We start from the raw sequence: 14,429 nt of genomic DNA, 5'->3' as shown, positions 1-14,429 counted from the left end.
GGGGATGGGGTGCTCACAAGAGGCGGTCCCGACTGAGCATGCTCGGTCGAGGGTCCGACGGCAGGCGTCGGGTAGGGGCGCGCCCCTAGCGCCCAACAGAGGGAGAGGGAGGACAGGAGTCATTATGGAAAAGTACCAGGTGCCGAGTTGTCCCCTGGTGGGGAGGCTGGGACAAGGGGCCGACGGTCTGATGCAAGCCCTGGACCTGGCACCCCTGACACCCCCCCCACACCCCTGCTAGTTTAACGGTCGCAGTCCCCGTAGGAGTTGCAAACGAGGCCCCACCCCAGGGAGGCAAGGGACCTGTTTAGTGGCCAGTGTCTGCCTCTAGCTCATAGGGTACCTCCACAGGTGACCTCCTGGGTGCCCTTTGCCTCTCTGGGCCTCCTCCCCCTCTAAAATGATGAGTGAAACTAAGTCATCTCTAGCCTCCTCTTTCTGAATGTTTGGAGTAAAAGACAACTCCATCCTTCCCACCTATGGGTCCAGACCCATGGAGACAGGATACCCTATGTCCAAAATTCATCAACAGGAGCCCCCAAACTCCTAAAACACCCTGTCAGGAGGTCCTAGTAGGGGAACTCATGCCTTTTCCAGGGCTTGTGAAAATATGTGGGACCTGAATTCACAAAAGGCAAGCCACAGAATAAAAATGAATGGATGTTTAATTAATTACTTCTATACCTAATACGTTAACTTTATGAAATGTTAGGTTCAGTCTTTGTAAAAACATCATTAATCTGAAAATAGGCCCTGGCCGGTTGGCTTAGCGGTAGAGTGTGGGCCTGGCGTGTGGAAGTCCTGGGTTTGATTCCCAGCCAGGGCATACAGGAGAGGCACCCATCTGCTTCTCCACCCTTCCCCCTCTCCTTTCTCTCTGTCTCTCTCTTCCCCTCCTGCAGCCAAGGCTCCACTGGAGCAAAGTTGGCCCGGATTCTGAGGATGGCTCCATGGCCTTCCCCTCAGGCACTAGAATGGCTCTGGTTGCAGCGGAGCAACACCCCAGATGGGCAGAGCATCGCCCCCTGGTGGGCGTGCCTGGTGGATCCTGGTTGGGCTCATGGAGTCTGTCTGTCTGCCTCCCCACTTCTCACTTCAGAAAAAATACAAAAAAAAGGAAACAAAACAACAACAACAAAAAATCATTAATCTGAAAATAATTTAGATTTTTCTTTGTGTGTGAGGACTACAGGTAAGTCAGTCAGTGGTGAAGCAGGTGAATTTCTGGGGCACAGAGAATTGAAATAGCAAAGTTACTTTTTCAGGGGGAAAAAGATAGGCTTGGTCTGAGACACAGGTGCGTTTTACCGCTTAATTTGCCGCTGAGAGGGCGTGTGCATCCTTACAGCAGCCTAACTGCTCAGGACAGCGTCCCTCCTGTGCTCTGAGCAGGATTCAGGCCTCTTACAGGGGCTGGATTACAGAATGGCATGGCCACCACCTCTCTGCAGGCTGGGCTCAACGCACAGGCCCTGGGGTCAGACCCCAAGTTCCAGACTAATCTAGGCCAGTTCCAGACTAATCTAGGTCACCTCAGTTAGTAGTGCTATAGCCCGGTGTTATTCCACCACCGGTCCACCAGGAATTTTGTGCCAGTCCACGAAAAAGTTAACCATCCCAATGTTGTATGAAGATTACAGACCCGCGGCTCTGAGTCGAATTTGCTTATGCTCTGGGTGATTTCTACCTTAGCGTTCCCCAAAATAATTCTCCTCTTTTCACTGGTCCCCACGTGTAAAGAGGTTGAAAACCATGGCTGTAGCCTTGGGCAAGGACCTAGCTCCCTGTGCCTCAGTGTCCTACCCTGTGAACGTGGACACAGCGATAGTGGTGACGGCATGTTAAGTGCGTGGTGCAGTGCCAGGCACACGCGTGGCTGTGATGATGATTATGGACCAGTAACTTTTTGGTTCGGATGCCCAGTTCAGAGGTGGAAGCTGGAATTTGGGATTATTGGGGACTAGAGAGAGTGAACGATCCCTGTGCCAGCTCTTGGATGCCCACTGGTCCTCACTGCCAGTTGGAGAAGGGGCAAGGAGTGGTGGAAAGAGCTCCAGAATCAGCCCCCAGAAGATGGGTTTGAGTTCCACCTTCAAAGGGCTCCTTGGCCTCCTGGGCCATTTCCTCTTTCTGCACAATAGGGGCAGGGATGCCCGCCCTGCCCGAAGGGGAGCGGGGAGGAGCAGAGGAGGCTGTGGATGTGAAAGGCTGTGTGCCTTTCTTGAAGGCCTCTTTCCTTTTGGCTGGTAGGTTTTGGACCAGCTGAATCCCGGGGCCTTGGGGGTGAGCCTGGTAGTGGAGGACATAAAGACCAAAGTAAAGCTCGTGATAAAGCAGGTAGGAGGCCGCCCCCCTGGCACCCACAGGGGTGGCTCCCCAAGACATACACTCATCATCCCCATGTTGGAGAAAGCTTCCTGGCGTGACAGCGAGGCCCCTCTCCCCCGGAGGGAGAAGAGATGCTCGTTTTTACTCCAACAACAACCACAGCTGTACTGTCACTCATTCAGTGAGGTGTCATCTTACTTACTCTCCCACCGACCATGCGAAGCGGGAGCCTTGACCGCACTTCACGGCCAAGGAGAGGGAGGCTCAGGAAGACTGCAGACTAGCCAGCATCACACAGGTCCCCAGACGGTTTGATTTTAAGCCATGTCACTGGGGCCACAACTGTTACCAAAGGGGAGCCAGGCAGGGGGCAGGGACTTGACCCAGGTCACATAGGGCTGAGGGCAGCATCCCAAGCCCTTCTTCTACCTTCTCACCAGGCTCGCATGATGGGGTGGGGTGTAGACCTGAGGGGGACAGCCGTCTGTGTGTCCAAGTCCGGTGGTCCAGATGAATCAAGGGTCTGGGAGAGAGCTGGCACCCTTGGTGGTCCTGGATAAAGGCTGCCCGTGCAAGTGGAGAGCCCTTCTGCTCTGCCGGTCCTGTCTGTGGCCAGCTCAGTGGTCTCTGCCCAAGGCGGCCGGACTTGGAGTCCTCACCCACCTCCTGCTTCATCCCTGGTCTCATGGGCCAGTGGGCAGGATGGGCTGCCTTCCTTTGGGGCAGTCAAGAAGGTTTTTGTTTTTTTGTTTTGTTTCATTTTTATCAGAGGGGGAATGGAGAGAGATGAGAAGCATCAACTCATAGTTGTGGTACCTTAGTTGTTCATTGATGGCTTTTTCATATGTGCCTTCACCGGAGGGCTCCAGCTGAGCCAGTGACCCCTTGCTCAAGCCAGTGACCTTGGGTTTCAGGGCTTCAAGCCAGTGACCATGGAGTCATGTCTATGATCCCATTGCTCAAGTAGACGACCCCATGCTCAAGCTGGCGACCTCAGGGTTCCGAACCTGGGTCCTCAGCATCCTAAGCTGACACTCTATTCACTGTGTTACCGCCAGGTCAGGTAACACATTAAAAATATATATATATTTCAGGATGGTTTGAAAATGGATCCTCTAATGGTTGCTTAGAATTTTTATTATGTTATCCTACATTTACCCTTGCAGTAGGAGCAAATAAATATGTCCTCATTGCTCTAAGTATTTTTAGATCCTTGCCTTAGAAACATCTCCTATCCCCATTTGGTGCCATGTGGTGGTACATGAATGGTAGGTGCCTACCACCCCTAGTGAATTAATGATGGTGATGATGGTGGTGGTGATGGTGGTGATGATGGTGGTGATGATGGTGGTGATGGTAGTGATTGCGTTGATGGTGGTGGTGGTGGTGGTGATGATGGTGGTGGTGATGGTGGTGATGATGGTGATGGTGGTGGTGGTGGTGGTGGTGATAGCGATGATGGTGGTGGTGATGGTGATGATGGTGGTAGTGGTGGTGGTAGTGATGGGGATAATGGTGGTTATGGTGATGGTGATGATGGTGATGGTGGTGGTGGTGATGATGGTGATGATAGTGATGGTGCTGGTGGTGGTGATAGTGATGGTGGTGATGGTGATGATGGTGATGGTGGTGGTGATGATAGTGATGATGGTGGTGGTGGTGATGGTGGAGATGATGGTGGTGATGATGGTGGTGGTGATGGTGATGGTGGTGATAGTGGTGGTGGTCGGTGATGGTGATGATGGTGGTAGTGGTGGTGGTAGTGATGGGGATAATGGTGATGATGGTGATGGTGGTGGTGGTGATGATGGTGATGATAGTGATGGTGCTGGTGGTGGTGATAGTGATGGTGGTGGTGGTAGTGGTGATGGTGATGATGGTGATGGTGGTGGTGATGATAGTGATGGTGGTGGTGGTGATGGTGGAGATGATGGTGGTGGTGGTGATGGTGGAGATGATGGTGGTGGTGGTGGTAGCCTATTACACATTTACTGAGCTTTAATGCTCTTGTACCCCTACAGGTAGCATGCAGAGACAATCATCATGCCAACAAGGCCCTGGATGAGGTAACTCTCTGGGTGGTTAACTCCCTAGAAGACATGATGCAGAACACACAGAGAATGTTCTGTGCCATCCCGTAGAGTGACTGGGCGGAAGCCCCAGTAGAGGCAGGGAGGGTCAAAGTTAGTTCTTGCCTGCTGTGAGGCCAGAAGCCGTGGGTTGTGGAGGAAGTCTGTGCCCAAGCACTCATTTCTAACTCTAGGTGCAGACAACTTGGGGTATGCATTCTCAGAGAAGGTCAAGTCAACCAGGTCCCTCAGCTAATCTATAACCACCTTTTAAAAGATTTTAAAAAACTTTTTAAAATTTTTATTTATTGCCTGACCTGTGGTGGCGCAGTGGATAACGCCTCGACCTGGAAATGCTGAGGTCGCCGGTTTGAAACCCTGGGCTTGCCTGGTCAAGGCACATATGGGAGTTGATGCTTCCAGCTCCTCCCCGCTTCTCTCTCTCTGTCTCTCTCTCCCTCGCTCTCTCCTCTCTAAAAATGAATAAAGAAAAAAAAAAGATTTAAAAAAAATTTTTTTATTTATTTATTCATCTTAGAGGAGACACACACACACTGAGAGAGAGAGATAGAGAAGGGGGGAGGAGCAGGAAGCATCAACTCCCATATGTGCCTTGACCGGGTAAGCCCAGGGTTTTGAACCGGCAACCTCAGTGTTCCAGGTCGAAGCTTGACCCACTGGGCCACCACAGGTCAGGCCTAAAAGACTTTTTTTCAATTATAAAAATACTGGTTACAGTAGAAAATCTGGAAAACACAGAATTGTGTAACAAAGAAAATGCAAACTATTTCACATTCCTGGAACCAACCAGTCAGGACTGAGAGCAGCACCCTAATTTATAACAGTAGCAATGACCATTTCACATTCCTGGAATGGACCAGTCAGGACTGAGAGCAGCACCCTAATTTATAACAGTAGCAATGACCGTTTCACATTCCTGGGACCGACCAGTCAGGACTGAGAGCAGCACCCTAATTTATAACAGTAGCAATGACCGCTGCAGACACTTCAGTGGCCCCACAAAGGCTCTGAGAAGTTGTCTCTTTTCTTGAATTTCATGTGAAGTTAAATGTCTACCTTCCTATCTAATACTTTTTTTTTTTGTCTCCAGTCTGGAAATTGCCAGCTTTCAACCCTTCCCCCAAACATTTGCTATTCGGTCCACGGTGTGGCCAATGCACAGGGCTGGGCCCGGGCCACATTCTGACAGAGGGAAAGATAGACCCGGGACACATTCTTCCCACCTGTAGCCCCACACCCTCACAGCTTCCCACCTTCCGTTCCCTTCCATGTCCCCCCAGGCAACCTGCTCTCACGCCCCACGCCTGACTCCCCGCACTTCCACACAGTCAGGGTCTTCTGGTTCCCCATGGCTACCATAGCCATTTCTGCTGCTTGGTGGTGGTCCTTCTCCAAGCACTTCCAGCTAGAGATGGGGAGATGGGACCCAGAGGCAAGGTGGGTGTGGGTACCTGAATGACCCCTTCCTTTTGGCTTGACCACCTTCTCCAGCCACCCTTGCCTGTGCCCTCTTTCCTCTACGCCAGGCACTTTGCCTGTATCAGGTCACTCTGTCCTCATGACACCCCTTTCAGGCAAGGCTAGGAGACTCAGAGAGGCCAAGTAGCTGCTCCTCCATCACACAGCACAGCCTGCATACACATGTTGGAGCCAGGACTCACACCAGGCCCCTATCGGCTGCACACCGTCCTTCTGCCCCGCTCTGCGCAGAGCAGGAAGCTTGCATTTTTGTGGGGTGTGGGACAAGGAAGCCCTCATGGGAAACTGGCATCCCTGACTGTCTCCCCACTCGGTGCTCGTGCCTACAGCTGATGCCGCTGCTGGAGCTTCAGCATGCCCATGTCTCCGTCTACCGGGAGATGTTCATCATGTGGAATGGCCAGGTGGGTCGGAGAAGGCACCTGCAGCCCGGGCCACTCAGCAGCTGCAAGAACAAACACCTGAGTGTGGACGCCCTGCACCATTATCACCCCTCCAGTCGCGGAGCGGGGGGGGCGGGGGCTGGACACGGAGTGAGTGGGAGCTGCCCACCAGAAACTTGACCCCACCCCCACCGCCACCCCCGCGGGCAGTGCTCCGAGATGGTGGCCCAGTGCAGAAGCACCCGGCCTGGGCTTCCGGGGCCAGAACAGGGGCACCTAAGGGGCCTCACGCTCCCAGCAGATCTCTACTTTGTTCCTCTGCCTGGTGATGGACTACAGCAAAGAAAGCTTCCAGAAGGTCATTGAGAAGAAGCGGGAGGAGAGGGCTGTCATCGACTCAGAGGTAAGACAGACTGTCTAGGACACCAGGCCTGGGGACCACCTGGACTTCACAGGCCCCACAGTGGGGTGGGGGGGGTGCAGAGCAGCAGGGGGGGCAGGGCTGCTGGGGTCTGGTCGTCCTTTTCCTCACGTTCATATATGGAGGTGTTCGCACTCTGCCGTGTGCACAGATCTGAATGCACAGGTCGGTGCCTTTACACAGCTGTATGCTCACAACCCCCAGACCAGGACGCAGAACACCCCTGGAACTCCAGAAGGTCCCGGTCCGTCAGGCCCATGGTCGGACTTCTGCCCGGCCCCGAAATCCCTGTAGTTGGGAGGTTTCTTAACATTCATCCTGGTGCCTTTGAGACACCCCCCCCCACACACACACACACCCCGGCTGGCTCCTCTGCGTTGAAGGGCCACACCCGGGCCACACCCGAGCCTTCAGCTAGCCCGGCACTGTGAGCCGCCTGTGAGCGTTTGGGCGGTTTCCAGTTTGGGGCTATGGTGGAGAAGGTGGCCATGCACCTTGCTGGGTGTGTTTTTGAAAAATGACCTAAATGCTCATTTTTCCTGGATAAACACCGAAGTGTGGAGTCATTGAGTCGCAGGGCTGGTGTGTGTAGTTTGAACAGACATTGAAGTTTTCCAAGCCAGTGTGATCCCCACCTCCCTACCGCTGCCGGATTCGCTGTCACCACAGGTGGGAGCACGTTTGGGCCAGCACTTCTGCGCGTCAGTCTTTCTTTTTTTTCTTAAGTGAAAAATGACACTTTAGTTTTAGTGATCCTGTGTAACCGCAGTGAGCACTTTCCGGCCATCTGGAAGTCTCCCTTTGTGTCTGTGCAGGCCCTTCCTCCACTTAAACCCTGTCCTGTGCTTCTCCCCAACTGCCACTGGCCCGTTCTCTTTCTTGACTTTGTCTTGATGGGCAGGCGTTCTTCACTGCTACGCAGTTGGTTTATCAATGTTTCAGTCCCGCCCTGTGGGCGGAGCCTTTCCTGCCCCAGGCCGTACTGTCTCCTGAGCTAGGTGGGCTGGCTGGCTCTGCTCTCACACTACCATCCTTCCGACACGGGCTCTCCTCTGACGGGTGGGCCTCCACCCTCTCTCCTTGCTGGGGGCTCTGGGGGGCATGCAGCCCCTTGCCCTGCCCCCCTCATGGGCCTCTGAGTGGTGGAACCCTTTCAAACACAAAATGTTCTCCAAAACCCAGTGGGTCGAACCGATCCACTCCAATCAGGGGGCCTGGGGATTAGTGGAAGGTAGAGTGGGGGAAAGCCCGGAGTTCTGCCCACTCCGCCTCTCTGACACCCTAGGGTGGAACCCAGGGTTCCTAGGAACACAGTTTGAAAGTCACCGCCCTGGAAACTAGCTGGATCTTGTTTCTGACACAAAATGCTTTCAGGACGTTCTCTGTCACGGCTCTACTCATTCTAACTACATAGAGAGGGGAGCCCCACGTGGGCACTGGAGACTTCTCCCGCTCTGCTGCCCACAAGGCCCATGAGCCACGGGGGTGGGGTACGGGGCTGGAGCCCAGAGCACCCGGGATCCCGGCGCAGAGACAGGACTGCGGGGCCTAGAGACGAGGGAGTGGCCCTGGCTGACATGGTCTTACTGTCGGAGGGGCCCGAGGTGGAGACCCCTTGCTGTGGCTCTGAGGTCTTGGCTGGCATCAGCCCCATGTCCAGATGCAGGGGAAAGGAGCCATGGTCCTGCGGCTGTTCTGAGGCGCTGCCCTCTACAGAGGCTGCAGGCGCCCCGCCGTGGGAGCTTGCGGCCCCGCTGATCCTGGCTGTGGGGACACAGCTGTGTTGGGCTTTGCTGGCTGGTCTCCCGGCTGCAAGCACTTTGCACGGTTAGTGCGTGAGCACGTGGCAGAAAGCTACGTGTGAGCCTCCAATAAACTGGCTCCGCAGTTCCTCTGCCGTCTGCCCGAAGCCAACGTGGACCTGCCTGGCCTTGGCCACCGGCCCTACACTGGCCTCTCTCACTCTCTCCCCAGTGGATGCGGAACGTGCTGGGCCAGGTGCTGGATGCTCTGGACTACCTGCATCGCTTGGACATCATCCACAGGTGACAAGGGGCCAGGCTGCCTCAGGAGAAAGGCACATGTCTCCTCAGACATCAGTGCCTGTGCACAGGGTCCAGGGAGAGAGGTGCGGCCGCAGTCCCTGTCCCAGGACGAGGGCAGGCACCTGGCCAGAGCACCTCTCTCCCAGGCACAATGAGAATGCCCCCCCCCCTTCAGTGATTCACCCTCAGCATGCAGCGTAGCGAAGTGTGAGCAACTCGGGCAGGTTGGTTCTAAAGTACAGGGAAAGAAAGATAACAGCACTCCCAGGCCTGGAGATTAAGCTGCCGTGGCCTCTGGCCAGGGGGCGCGGCTGGGACCCTCCAGCAGTACCACCTCACGCTGTGAGGGGCTGGGGTGGTAGCTCCTGGTTGACCAGTATCCTATGTCAACGGGGAGAGGAAAACTGGACCGTGCGTGCGAAGGAAGTGCCGGCGACTCAGTGTAAGGTCATTGGCCACTGCGCGTGGAGACCTGTGTCCAGGAGGAGGCGCAGCTCAGACCCGGAAGGAGCGGCCGAAGGACTGGGTGGTCTGCTCCCTGCAGTCGGCCTGTTTATCCCAATTTAAAATAACTGGCTCAATTTTCTGTTTATAAGAGACAATATTTGAAAAGTGGGCCGCAAAGGGGGCATTTATCGGAGAGAGGGGCGTGGGCTGCTGCTGCTGTGGAACTGGGTGGGGCAGGGAGTAAGGTTCAGGGTGCAGGCTGGCCCTGTGGCGGGGTGCAAAGGTGTGGCCCTTGGTTTCAGGAACCTCAAGCCCTCCAACATCGCCCTGGTCAGCTGCAACCACTGCAAACTGCAGGAGCTGAGCTGCGACGCGCTGATGACCCACAGAGCCAAGTGGAATATCCGGGCAGAGGAAGGTGGCTGGGGCCCTCCCAGACCCGGGATAGTGGTGGCCAGGGAGCAGTGGGGGAAGGGCCATTCACCCAAGGCTAGTTGCTCTTGGCGTCCAGTGGGCAGTGGCCACTCTGGGTGCTGGAACAAGGCCACATCAAACCTCTCCTTGCTCAGAAGGTCCCCATAGACTCCTCCTAGGCTTATGTAGGGCTCCAAAGAGACCCCCCATCTGGATTGTAACCGAGCAAGAGTACCACCATCGGGGGAGGCATGCAGGGTCCAAGAGACACTCAGAAAAATGTTAATCCTCATGAAGGGAGAAGGTCTCAGAAGGGAGAAGGTCTCAACTACCTGACTAGTTGGTGGCACAGTGGACAGAGTGTCAGCCTGGGATGCTAATGAACCCAGGTTCGAGACCCTGAGGTCGCCGCCTTGAGTCGGGCTCACCAGCTTGAGCACAGGGTTGCTGACTTGAGCGTGGGATCACAGACATGACCCCATGGTTGCTGGCTTGAAGCCCAAGGTTGCTGGCCTGAGCAAGGGGTCACTGGCTTGGCTGGAGCCCCCCACCCCCCACCCCTGGTCAAGGCACATATAAGAAGCAATCTGGCCCTGGCCGGTTGGCTCAGCGGTAGAGCGTCGGCCTGGAGTGCGGAGGACCCAGGTTCGATTCCTGGCCAGGGCACATAGGAGAAGCGCCCATTTGCTTCTCCACCCCCACCCCCTCCTTCCTCTCTGTCTCTCTCTTCCCCTCCCGCAGCCGAGGCTCCATTGGAGCAAAGATGGCCCGGGCACTGGGGATGGCTCCTTGGCCTCTGCCCCAGGCGCTAGAGTGGCTCTGGTCGCGGCACAGCGACGCCCTGGAGGGGCAGAGCATCGCCCCCTGGTGGGCAGAGCGTCACCCCTGGTGGGCGTGCTGGGTGGATCCCGGTCGGGCGCATGTGGGAGTCTGACTGTCTCTCCCCGTTTCCAGCTTCAGAAAAAAAAAAAAAAAAAAAAAGGAAGCAATCTGGCCTGACTAGGTGGTAGCGCAGTGGATAGAGCATTGGACTGGGACGTGGAGGACCCAGTTCAAAAGCGCGAGGTCGCCAGCTTGAGCACAGGTTCACTGGCTTGAGCATGGGATCATAGACATGATCTCATGGTCACTGGGTTGAGCAAGGGGTCACTCACTCTGCTGTAGCCCCTCTGTCAAGGCACATATGAGAAAGCAATCAATGAACAAGAAGCAATCAACAAACTAAGATGCCACAACGAAGAATTGATGCTTCTCATCTCTTTCCCTTCCTGTCTGTCCCTATCTGTCCCTTTCTCTGACTGTCTCTGTCAAAAAAAAAAAAAAGGCAATTAATGAACAATTAGGGTGCTGCAACTAGGAGTTGATGCTTCTCATCTCTCTCCCTTCCTTTCTGCCCCCCCCCTCACTTAAAGAAAGTAAGGAAATTGATGTGTAGAGACAGAGGGCTGTTGGGTGCCAGGCACTGGCCAGGATTGGATTACTTTACTGATTCCTAAAGTAACCAGGACATGGTAGAGGTGGGGAGTAAGGGGACATGAGCCCTCTTTCCTTTGAAAAGACAATGGGACAAGGCCCTGGCCAGTTAGCTCAGTGGTAGAGCATCGGCCCAGCGTGTGTAAGTCCCGGGTTCTATTCTTGGTCAGGGCACACAAGAGAGGCACCCATCTGCTTGTCCACCCTTCCCCTATCCCTTCTCTTTCTCTCTCTCTTCTCCTCCCCTCCTGCAGCCATGGCTAAATTGGAGTGACTTGGCCCCAGGCACTGAGGACTGCTCCATGGCCTCTGCCTCAGGCACTAGAATGGCTCTGGTTGCAATGGAGCAAGGGCCCCAGATGGGCAGAGCATCGCCCCCTAGTGGGCATGCTGGGTGGATCCTGGTCAGGGTGCATGCAGGAGTCTGTCTCTGCCTCCCCTCCTCTCACTAAAAAAAAATTAAAAATAAATAAAAAGACAATGGGACAAAGAGAGGTAAGCTTCTAGCCTCTAACAGCTGTTGGGTGGAGAGAACCAGCATGGATAACTCCAGAGTCCTGGAGTGGCATGTACAGGTGGCACTGTCCTATTGTCCTTTGTAGGACAGAGGATGGATAGATGGATGGATGGATGGATGGATGGACAGGTGACGAGATGGGTGGATGGGTAGGGAGGTGGGTGGATGGACAGGTAGATAAATAAATGGAGGGGTGGCTGGGCGGGTGGATAGACAGGTGGATAAACAGGTAAGCAGATGAGCAGGTGGGTGGATGGATGAGTAGATGGACAGGTGAGTAGATGAATGGGTGGGTAGGTGGGTGGGTGGTGGATCTATTGGAGGTATAAATTGCAGGGGCCCTTGGAGTGCTGTTAGGCTGGGGAATGGAGGTCCAGAGAGGGAGGGACCACTCGTGGCCTATCAGGCCCTGACAGAGCCGGACTGAGGACCCTGCTCAATTGGCTCCTTGTCTGAGGCTCAGATTTAAAGCTCAGGTGGGACAACTGGAACTCTGCCTCAAGGTCCTGATATTTAAAGGGGCAAGATGTTTAAAGAGGGTGCAGATTTTAGCCTTTGTCCCACTTCTGCAGCCACAGCGGGCCAGCCTAGTGGCACCTGCCTAGACCGTCAGCCTCAGCGAGGTCAAGGGGCAGGCTCTTGCTGGCCAGGGGCCTCTTCCTCTCCCCCGACCTCTAGCCTGCCCCTACCCGCCCCCCCCAGCAGGGTGATGGAGGGCTCATTCGTCAAGCTGCTGCTTCCCCAGGGAGACCTCTAGCCTGCCCCTACCCGCCCCCAAGCAGGGTGATGGAGGGCTCATTCGTCAAGCTGCTGCTTCCTCAGGGAGCTCGGGATTCATGCCCCACTCCCTGCTCCTGCCCACAGACCCCTTTCAGAAGTCCTGGATGGCCCCCGAAGCCCTCAACTTCTCCTTCAGCCAGAAAGCCGACATCTGGTCCCTGGGCTGCATCATCCTCGACATGGTCACCTGCTCCTTCATGGAGGTGGGCCACTTTCCGGCCGGCCCTTCCTGCCACACCCCAACCCCCACTCCCCACAGCCGGGGAATGCAGGGAGCCAGCCCTGCTCACCTCATTCCCAGAGGGGCGCACTCTTCCCACCTGCCGCCTCCCACCCTTGCTCTGTGCCTCTGCGGGGGCGGGGCCGTTGTTCAGAGCCCCGCCCCAGCTGCTGGAGCACCCCAGCCCCTCCCTGCACGCAGCACCTGGCCCTGCGGTCTTGATGGTGATGGCAATGTTCAACCCCGCCCACCTGTCCGCCCCTCACAGCAGCCCTACAGCTGTTCTCCTTGCCCCTTAAGCACCAGAAAACTGGCTTCAGGCGCGCTAAGTGGTCCAAGGTGGGATTCGGGCGGCGCTCTGTCCCTGTTTAAGAATGCATTCAGCTGCGAGCAATGGAAAGGGGACCTGTGTGGGCTGGCGCGTGCGGCTGTCTGTGCCCACAGGCTGGTGCGGGGGATTGGTCAGCCCAGCTGGAGGTACCTGCACCAGGGACACTGTCTGTGCAGGAAGGAGGGTTGTCTCCCACTCCCTCCGCCCAGCGAGATGCCATTGGCTTCTCTCTGAACCTCTGCTTCTTCTGGGAGGACTCGAGGGGAGGGGGGCTCAGGTGGCCCCCGAGCATTCCTGAAGGTGGCAGTTGAGTCTCCCCACCCTGCTCCCCTTGGGCTCCCCCTGGTACCGGGCCCAGTTCCATTTGGTTCTGAAACACGGAAAGCAGTGCCCCCATCTCCTCCTAGGCCACGGAAGCCATGCTCCTGCGCAAGTCCATCCGGAGCCTCCCGGACGGCCTGACGGGCGTCCTCAGCACTGCGGAGGAGAGGGGCGTCCCCCACGCCGAGACCTTCCGTTCTCTTCTGCCCCAGATGCTGCAGATCAGCCCCTCCGAGCGAATAACAATCAGGTGAGCTCGGAGTCTGGGGCTGCGTGGAAGTTTCCAGTTCATCTCCCGCCATTTCTCCACCTTATTACCTGCCCGGCTTCTGGTGAGTGAGGCCACGCCCACCCGCCTCACCTGCGGACCGGACTGGACCGGACCGGACCGTTGCCGCTTCCAGGTCTGGCATCCTCAGACCAACAATGTCGAGCGCGCATCCCCAGGCACAGGAGACAGCAGGGTCGCCTTCGCCATCGGGGAGGCTGCACGGGCCTGAGGACCAGGAAAATGCACCGATTCTAGTTTCTTTTAGAGTCAGAAGAAAAAGTGAACCCGTAACAACGAACCCAGCCGGGGTTCCAGTTGCCTTTCTACCGCCAAACCTGATGGCGCCGCGAGGGTAAGGCCGCGGCTCCCCCGCTCTCCCCAGGGACGTCATCGCCCTCGCCAGCAGCAACTTCGGGTCCCTGAGCGGCTCCCTGACGCGGCGGGGGACGGTGCCTGCGTTCATCGCCAACATGCTGTTGGAAGGCCACGTGAGCAGCACTTTAGGTGCCCGTGGGGCCCCGGAGTGGGAGGGCCCCCAGGGGGAGGGCACCGCGGAGCCGCCCCGTGTTAGGTCCCCAGGCGCAGTGCCTCCCCCACAGCCCAGGCCCCTGGACGGCTCCTCCCGCGTGGCCAGCGGCTGGGTAGGCTTCCGGACTGCCCTTCCGTCCACCCACCCGCCGCAAGTGCGCTTTGCCCGGGGCACCATCTGCTCCGACTCCCTGGCTTTCATGACCTGTGGCAGAGCTCTCCCTGGCCCGAGACCCCGCCCTGTCTCCCCCCCTCTGCAGCCCCACACCCCCACACCCCCACACCCCTCACCCCCACACCCCCACACCCACACCCCCACACCCCCACCCCCACACCCCCACACCCCCACACCCACACCCCCACACCCACACCCCCTCACCC

The 14,429-nt window shown here is 56.5% G+C and overlaps 1 protein-coding gene across 1 annotated transcript in view; it reads left to right on the top strand.

The window, feature by feature from the left end:
- The first annotated feature begins 124 nt into the window (after positions 1-124).
- STKLD1 (serine/threonine kinase like domain containing 1) overlaps positions 125-14,429 on the top strand; it is a 23,779-nt gene continuing 9,474 nt past the window's right edge. Inside the window, exons 1-10 of the mRNA XM_066255815.1 lie at positions 125-139; positions 2,251-2,337; positions 4,350-4,394; positions 6,227-6,301; positions 6,582-6,683; positions 8,676-8,746; positions 9,496-9,611; positions 12,462-12,580; positions 13,336-13,499; positions 13,903-14,024. Of these exons, the coding sequence (XP_066111912.1) occupies positions 125-139; positions 2,251-2,337; positions 4,350-4,394; positions 6,227-6,301; positions 6,582-6,683; positions 8,676-8,746; positions 9,496-9,611; positions 12,462-12,580; positions 13,336-13,499; positions 13,903-14,024 (916 nt within the window). The remainder of the gene's footprint in view (positions 140-2,250; positions 2,338-4,349; positions 4,395-6,226; positions 6,302-6,581; positions 6,684-8,675; positions 8,747-9,495; positions 9,612-12,461; positions 12,581-13,335; positions 13,500-13,902; positions 14,025-14,429) is intronic.

The sequence above is a fragment of the Saccopteryx bilineata genome, chromosome 2, assembly GCF_036850765.1.
Source record: "Saccopteryx bilineata isolate mSacBil1 chromosome 2, mSacBil1_pri_phased_curated, whole genome shotgun sequence".
Taxonomy (NCBI): domain Eukaryota; kingdom Metazoa; phylum Chordata; class Mammalia; order Chiroptera; family Emballonuridae; genus Saccopteryx; species Saccopteryx bilineata.
Note: the sequence above shows the minus strand (reverse complement) of the source record. Positions and strands in the feature narration are given on the sequence as shown.